At 35.2% G+C, this 9,371-nt stretch overlaps 1 protein-coding gene across 1 annotated transcript; it reads right to left on the bottom strand.

The window, feature by feature from the left end:
* Positions 1–6,641: 6,641 nt before the first annotated feature.
* On the bottom strand, positions 6,642–8,179 carry KCNA10 (potassium voltage-gated channel subfamily A member 10). Its single transcript, XM_053704637.1, has one exon. It carries the CDS (start codon positions 8,057–8,059, stop codon positions 6,743–6,745), a length of 1,317 nt encoding a protein of 438 aa, XP_053560612.1. The 5' UTR covers positions 8,060–8,179; the 3' UTR covers positions 6,642–6,742.
* Positions 8,180–9,371: the final 1,192 nt, after the last annotated feature.

Consider the following 9,371-nt stretch of genomic DNA (forward strand, 5'->3'; position numbering starts at 1 on the left):
AGCTCACAGGGTATACCGTGTTGCCACCTGTCCCTTAAAATACAGAACAGTTATAAGTTACCCATGCTGCAGGGTGTGCAGGGAGGAATATGAATAGTGCTGTCCAGAAACACAATACATGTTCCTCCATGCACACCCTGCAGCATGTGTAACTCATAAGCGCCCAGGAAAACATGGCTGAGGTGGCAACCCTAGGTATACGTATATTAGTCTGTGACTGGCTGATGTCTGTCACATGGTACTAGGTGCTGGCAAATGGGAGAAGAAATTAATTTGGCAGAAAAAATGTACTGCTTTTGTGAAATTCATAGTAAGTGTTATTTCATTGTCTTTTTAATATGCAGTATTTAGTGTTCCTTTAATAAAATTTAAGGTCTCCATTATAACACCTCTCTGCATTTTCTCCTCACAACTTTACATAATACAGTATAAAGTGTTTTTTTATGTTTAAACCCAGTTCTTTTTTAATATAGAACTATACATACTGTAATATACAACAGTGTATATATTACAGTATGTATGTTTTGTTTTTTGTTATCACTATTATTTTGATTCCCCCAGCTCCTGGAGCATCAGCTCTTTAAAATGTTTGTATCATCTAAAAAAAAACACCTTCCCCCTGGAGCCCACTACCGATATCTCTGAGGATTATGTTAAAACAGGTCCAATAGCTGATCCTTGAGGAACACCACTAGTAACTCCTCCATCTTTGAATGTACTCCATTAACGTAAACACTATGCTGTTTATCCTTAAAAGGACATAATACTCATATGCTAAATCATTTCAAAGTGATGCTGCATAACTGTAAAAAGCTGACAGGAAAATATCACCTGAACATCTATATGTAAAATAGGAAGATATCTTAACTCACGATTTCCTCAGCTCACCAGAGTAAGTGCTGTGTAAAAAGTTATACTTTAGTTACTGCCCAGCTGCAGGTAAAAAAAAGAAGGAAGAAAGAAATGAACAGCAGCCAATCAACATCTGCAGTGCTGAGTTCATGAACTGTTTCACTGTGATCTCATGAGATTTCGCTTAACTCTCATGAGATTTCATAATAAACTTCCTTAAACTGAATATGCATGAGGCACGTTTCCTTGCAGGCCCCGGGACAGGTATACTGATTTGCTGCTTAAAGTCCTTTAAAGTGTGAATACTTAAGACATTTTGAGGTAAAATAGCTTTCATATTTTCAGAGATGTTCAGGTGATATTTTTTAGTCAGCTTTTAAAACTATGCTGCATCACTTTCACGTGTTTCAACATTTGGGTATCATGTCCCTTTAATCCAAAATTTTGCTCGATTAACAATTATTGTGTTTACTGTTTACAGCAGTGCAATTTTCGAATCAGCTTGTTATGTTGGGACAGTTTCAAATTGCTAAAATGTACTGTTCCACCCTAATCTATCAGTATAGTTACATGGTCAAAAATGTCAACAATACTGTATGACATAATCTTCCTAAAGAAAAAGAGCATGCTGACTTTGGTCTTTGGTGTTGTTTATTTTAATGCAAGACACAATTTTCCATTAACTTTCCATTCAAGTATAAACTGACAGACCTGTATTTAGCAAAATATTCCCTAAAGCGATGGTAAATTTCAGACTTTAAGAATGTTGCAATGAAAAATATATTAGTGTACAAGCAAAACCACATAACATTTAAAAAAAAAAAAAAAAAAGTATATATATATTTTATAATAAATTATTTATAATCCTACTTGGTATCTTCTATTCCTCAGCCCCCTTCATTTCCTCTTTTGGCTGGGCTGTTACATAAAGAGCAGTCCCACACATTTACATAGTCTTCCTAAGGGCTTTCAAAGGGCTGGACCTTAAGAGTGTCATATGACACACACACACTGGATGTTCATTGGAATTGTCATAAAAAAAAAAGAGTTCATCCCAGTGGGGCATTTTAAATATGTAATAGAAACATTACTATAGTTACTATACGCACAGATTTAACCCTTTTCAAGGACATATTAACAAAAAAAGGTACACATATGCTTTTTTAATGACAAAGATTATATATATGGCATTTAATAAGCTAAAATTTACCATCACTTTATCGCCCTATTTATTAAGAAATACTGCATTGAAAGATATCTGTGTAAAAAACAATTGGGCTAAAATGGGCTGCTCCCAGGTGGTGACTTGCCAAAAAACAAGCTGCTGAACATAGTTTTTTTTTGTGGTTAAGCACTTCTCTTTCTCTAAATATGTGTTATTTAAAGGAAAAAATGGAAGCAGGCACTGCTAGGTTAGAAAAAAATATAAAAAGATATCTTTATTGAGACACTTAGAACATGGTGTATTCCCAGACAGAGGGCAGACACATAGACAAGGTCAGTCTTACGCGTTTCGCACCCCCTAGTGGTGCTTATTCACAGTCTATGAATAAGCGCCACTAGGAGGCGCAAAATGCGTAAGACTGACCTTGTCTATGGCTGATACAGTCAACTTCTAGCTATGTTGGTGTTTGGACAAAAATGTCAAATTTGTAATCCATGGTGTATATAAAAAAAATATCAGCATTTTAACAATGCATTGCAAAAAAAAAAAAAAAAAAAAAATATATATATATATATATATATATATATAAAATGTAGGTTTTAAACACATTTAAACCTGCCTGTTTGTTTACAAAATGTGCAGGGGTTTGATACTGCAGAGTAAAACAGGGATACTTCCTTGAAAATCATGATACAAATAAAGAAAAAATAGCCAAGGTAAATTACTGTAAATGTATGCTGGATAAATTTTCTTTCTGTGCTAAACAACTTTGTGCTCGATTACGAGTGGAGCGCTAACAGTTACGTGTAAGCAAAAAGGGGTTTATCATGGGTAGTTGTAGACAACGGGTTTATCGATCTTATTACAAGTTGAAAATAAATGTGATCACTTGAGCACAGTTGAAGTTAACGTGTGTTGGCTTCGCTCAAACTTAGAGCTCTGGTTAACTGTTTCGCAATACTCAAATATGTGTCACAAAACACATCAAAAATACATTACAAAGTACAGTTAAACTCATAATAACACTATCTAATAAAAAATATTCTAAAAAAATGTTGTACAAAAAAGTTAGAAGAGCTCAAAGAAATTAGGTCTCAGGTATTAGAAGAAAAAGGCATGCAAAGGGCTTTAACATAGAGATACGTAGATATACATATCTAAATATAAATATGTTATGTATATATGTCTATGTGTACATATGTATTAATGTATTTATATGTATACAGTATATACATATGTGTACACGTATAGACATATATATATATATATATATATATATATATATATATATATACATAATAGTCATTTGCAGTTAAGTAGATGAAAACATGTAAAACTATATTTATGCAATATTCATTTTTAATAAAGAGTTATACTGTGTATTTACTGTAAATATTTCACATTTCAATGTTTTGCACATAGCAGATGTTCTAAGTATTTATAAATAGATATATATATATATAAATATATATATATATATATATCTGTATATGTCTATACCTATATATAATTTTATATATATATATATATATATATATATGTATAAATATGTATTGATATATTGTACCAAAATACCATCAGATATGTATGTAAAAACATGTATTTATGAATAAATATAACATACTCTTCTATGTGAAGAACATTGGAATGTGAAATATTCATATTTCCATGTCGGGTTAGCACACTCGAGAATATGCAATCGGGTTTGTAGTGTGTTAGGGTTTTTTTCCACTTTTTTACTCCATTGACTTCTATGGGTGGATAGGTTATCCCGCACAATATTCTAAGAATGGCTTTGTACGCTCGTTGGGTTAGCGCGCAAGAAAAAACTGCCTACTTTCAACTTGTAATTCAAGCGCTTCCCAACGCGTGTAAAAACTTACTTCTAGCGCAGTTAATGCTCCACTTGTAATTTGATCCTATATAGGGAATTTAGATGTATGTACCATGCACCTTTAAAATCAATTGATACATTACTTCTGCATTTTTATATTTCTTCTTTGTCATATCTGCTCTAAAATACAGATATAGTAATTTGGATACATAACTGTAGTGGAATATTCAAAGATATCAAGCTGATAAGCTACATGAACAGTATTTGAAACTTCAAATGATCATGGGAAAGAATGACTGAATATTTGTAATCCTTGATTTGAAATTTAGTCACACCACTGCTAAATTACTGTAATAGCTTTAAGGGACTATGACATTTTAAACAATATAAAAAATTGTTTTACCCCATATAAATTAGGAATATAATTTCACTTTGAATTATTAGAAAGACATATATAGATTTGTTTTTATGAAATGATAAAAAAGGCTACAAGTTCTCTAGTCATAAGAGCTGTTGCAAAAATGTCAGCTCCTGACAGCATATATTCATAGGCCTCTATTTATCAAGCTGTCAACCGCAAATATGCTGGAATTCTGCAGCGTATTTGTGGCGAGCCTGATTCGCCGTAGTTATTAAACCCTACAGATCGGCAAAAGTAGAATTTAATGACGTAACATACAATCCGCCGCACACAGTCCGACACAGATCGATGCTTACGTCACTCCAGATGTTCCGAACGCAAGCTCGGCACAATCTGACTACTTTTGGAAGTTATCAAAGAACTACCAGGTACGCTCGCCACTTTTCCGGCGCAGCGTACCTGGTTTTCAATCCGCCGCCCTGGAGGCGGCGGGTGCCATAGGAATCAATGGGAGTCTGACAGTAGCGAAAGCTCATGTTCGCTGCTGCCCGATATCCCATTGATTCCTATGGGAAATGTCTACACCTAACAGCCTAACATGTATCCCGAGTCTAAACACCCTAATTACAAGAACTAATCTTCAAGCCACCCGACGCGGAGCATCCTCTTCTTTCGACGACTCCCGAGGAATGAAGGTTCCTTTAAATGACATCATCCAAGATGGCGTCCCTTGAATTCCGATTGGCTGATAGGATTCTATCAGCCAATCAGAATTAAGGTAGGAGAAATCCTATTGGCTGATGCAATCAGCCAATAGGATTGAAGTTCAATCCTATTGGCTGAGCCAATCAGCCAAAAGGATTGAGCTCGCATTCTATTGGCTGATTGGAACAGCCAATAGAATGCAAGCTCAATTCTATTGGCTGATTGCATCAGCCAATAGGATTTTTCCTACCTTAATTCTGATTGGCTGATAGAATCCTATCAGCCAATCGGAATTCAAGGGACGCCATCTTGGATGACGTCATTTAAAGGAACCTTCATTCGTCGGGAGTCGTCGGAAGCAAAGAATGCTCTGCGTCGACTGGCTTGAAGATGGACCCGCTCCGCTCCGGATGGATGAAGATAGAAGATACCACCTGGATGAAGCCTTCTGCCCATCTGGAGGTCCTCTTCTGCCCGGATCGGATGAAGACTTCTGCCCCTCTGGAGGTCCACTTGTGCCCGGCTGGGTGAAGACGGCTCAAGGTAGGGTGATCTTCAAGGGGTTAGTGTTAGGTTTTATTAAGGGGGGATTGGGTGGGTTTTAGAGTAGGGTTGGGAGTGTGGGTGGTGGGTTTTAATGTTGGGGGGGTATTGTATTTTTTTTACAGGTAAAAGAGCTGATTACTTAAGGGCAATGCCCCGCAAAAAGCCCTTTTAAGGGCAGATTAGGGGTGTTTAGACTCGGGGTACATGTTAGGGTGTTAGGTGTAGACATTTCCCATAGGAATCAATGGGATATCGGGCAGCAGCGAACATGAGCTTTCGCTGCTGTCAGACTCCCATTGATTCCTATGGCATCCGCCACCTCCAGGGCGGCAGATTGAAAACCAGGTACGCTGGGCCGGAAAAGTGGCGAGCGTAACTTCCAAAAGTAGTCAGATTGTGCCGAACTTGCGTTCGGAACATCTGGAGTGACGTAAGCATCGATCTGTGCCGGACTGAGTCCGGCGGATCGTATGTTACGTCACTAAATTCTACTTTTGTAGGTCTGTAGGGTTTGATAACTACGGCGAATCAGGCTCGCCACAAATACGCTGCGGAATTCCAGCGTATTTGCGGTTGACAGCTTGATAAATTGAGGCCAATGGGACAGAAAGAGATAGTTTATTAGTTGAGCACGCCTCATCCCTGTCTTTAGTTCTTGCAAAATTAAACAACCAAATATTGGAAGTCACAGAATTAAATGTCTACCTTGTTTCATTAGGAAAATCCTTCTAAAGAACTGGAGATTAGAACTGCATTTGCCAATCATTTTAGAAGTTTACATTTACATCTCATTTTTAAAAGGAATAAAAACAAGATTGTTTTTTAAGCATATCTGACAGTGTTAATAAAAACCAATCCCAATTTTTATAAAATAAAACATTAAAGGGACATTCAGTTGGAAAAATTAAAAGCTTTATTTGTTGGAGCATTTTATTTCAACACTAGTGTCTTTGTAAAGAGGTTAAACACATATCTAAAAACCATCTTGTACATCAGTGTAAAAATAAAATGTTTAAATATTTTGGAACATTTCATTTCTTTGAATCATACACAGTAAACTGATTACCAACATTTTAAACGCAATACAAAATGTATAACCATTTTTTTCCTGCATTGAAGAAAAAAACAATTATTTTATTATGAACGTTTAAATCAACATTTAACTTGAATATGATTTTTTAACTTAAACAAACAGTTTATATAACCAATGGTTATTTTATCTCTCTACTGACACAAAGTGATATCAATGTTCTAAATGTTAAAGCCTATTTTTAAAAAATCAGGTCTTACCATTTTTGTCAGGAATGCAAGATCCATTGTTTTTCTTAAGAGAAGACATACTTCCAGATTGTGTGATATTAGTCAAGCTTATTTTTTCCAAATCTATTGGTAAATTTTGCCTCTCTTCATTTTCTGTCTCCCTGTGATAGAAGTAATTAAAATTGGATACAATTACAGGCACTGGGAGGGCAATTGTCAAGACACCTGCAATAGCACAGAGAGTACCAACTAGTTTTCCCCCCAATGTAATTGGACACATATCTCCATAACCAACAGTTGTCATTGTTACTACGGCCCACCAAAAACCATCAGGTATACTAACGAACTGTGACTGAGGTTCATCGACTTCTGCAAAATACACTGCACTTGAGAACAAAATAACCCCAATGAAAAGGAAAAATATTAGCAAACCTAGTTCTCTCATACTGGCTTTTAGAGTTTGCCCTAGAATCTGAAGACCCTTAGAATGTCTTGATAGTTTAAAAATTCTAAATACCCTAACAAGACGTACTATCCTTAGGATTGCTAAGGACATATTTTGTTGTACGTGGGGTTCTGTTTGCTGGACTAATTCGGTTATAAAAGTTACAAAATATGGAATGATGGATACAATGTCAATTATATTCATTATATTCTGAAAGAACTCAGATGTACTTGGACATACAATAAATCTGACAACCAGTTCAAATGAAAACCATATAATACAAGTAGTCTCTATCAAAAAAAATGGATCTGTGAAAGTGCTGAAATGCATTCTATTTTTTTCTGTTTCATTTCCTATACCTCTAAACATGTTAAAGTCTCTTTCTTCTCTAAATTCAGGTAGGGTCTCCAAGCAAAATATAAGTATAGAAATAATGATCACCAAAACAGAAACAAGTGCCATGCCTCTTGCTGCACTGGAACTTTCAGGATATTCAAAAAGTAACCAGAATTGTTTGTAATAGTCATTGTTTGGTAATGGAATTTCTGGCTCCTTTAAAAAACCTTCATCTTCTCTAAACTGATCCAGTGCTTCATTACCTAGCTCATAAAATAAAATTTCATCTGCAAAAACATCCAAAGGAACATTTGCAGGACGTCTTACTTTCCCACCAGATTGGTAATAATATAGTATCCCATCAAAACTTGGTCGATTCCGATCAAAAAAATATTCATTCCTCATGGAGTCAAAGTAATGGATTCGCTTTTGAGGATCTCCAAGGAGTGTGTGAGGGAATTCACTGAGTGTTTTAAGTTGGGTTTCAAATCGTAGGCCAGCTATATTAATAAAAATCCTCTGTTCTCCTTCTTCAATGTTCATTTGCTCAGTCATTACATTTTCATGACATTCCTTGGCAAATCTAGCAATATCCACTTCGTTGCTCACGTTCTTATTGATAAGGACTTTACAATTAGAATTTTCTTTAGGATTATCATCCAGTAATGTATTGGTACAAACACCGTCTTTGCAAAGTTCCTCTGAGTTTGCTAAAATGTCATCGTCGCCTACATCCATATTGTTAAAAAAAAAAAAAGGTAAACACAAGTGGAATTGTCTTCTTTCACATTTTAAGCAACGGCTCTATTTTCTGAAATAAAAAAAACATGAGGTTGAGTAAAACAGTATGTTGAATTTACAGATGAAATGCAAAATGTACCAATTCATATAAACCTTACTTTCATTATATATTAGTAGAACTGGGATTGGAGCACTCATACCCTCAGTTATGTGATCGTACTCAAAGGAAGCTGAGTTTGTTTAGATATATTGAACTCCCTTTTCCAGTAGCACAAAGTACAACACATACTTTGACATTCATATTACATGACAACTCTCTATTCTGTGAACAGATTTCCTTCATTGCTTTTTATGAAACAAAGATTCTTTCTATTAAGCTTGGCTAAAATTAGCATTTGCCAGCAGGTGACATAAAGACCAGAGAGCAGATATCTCTCTCTCAGTTCTTTTTCTCTTTCCTTTATTCATTCCTTCTTTTTCTCTTTCTTTCTTTCTTTCTCTCTATCTTTGCACATAAATAGACACAGACACACATACCAACTAAGAAATAATATTATAAAATGTTCTAATTGATTTACTTTCTGAACTGATTTGAATGGCACACTATCTGGTAATACATGTGGATGGTAAAACATGTTAACCTGAACATCTTCACACACCCAACATTTTTTTGACACTCTATACTTTTAATGGATAGTTCAGGGAGCACTAATAATGCTCATATTACAAGTGGTGAGTTAAGTGTTGGTTCTTTTGGAGACATGACGTAAAGGACCCCTGTACTAAGCGGCGGAAGAACAAGTATTTGATTCAACAGAGCACCAACTGCTCTTGGGTGAGAGAAGAGCCTGTCAATGACCCCAACGAAACAAGTTCAGAGTGATTAAGCTCTGCAAGCTCAGAGGCGGCAGAAAGGTTACAAAGCAGCTGTTTTAACTGGCATTAAGCAGTCGTGCAAGAAAATGTTAATGCTTGAAAATATGCATAGCAAAGCACATATAAATGTATATATATATATATATTTTTTTTTTTTTGTATATATATATATATATATATATATATATATATATATATATATAAATTAAAATAAAGTATTTCACTTATATCTATACATATTAAATATAAA

Source organism: Bombina bombina, chromosome 3 (assembly GCF_027579735.1).
Source record: "Bombina bombina isolate aBomBom1 chromosome 3, aBomBom1.pri, whole genome shotgun sequence".
NCBI lineage: Eukaryota > Metazoa > Chordata > Amphibia > Anura > Bombinatoridae > Bombina > Bombina bombina.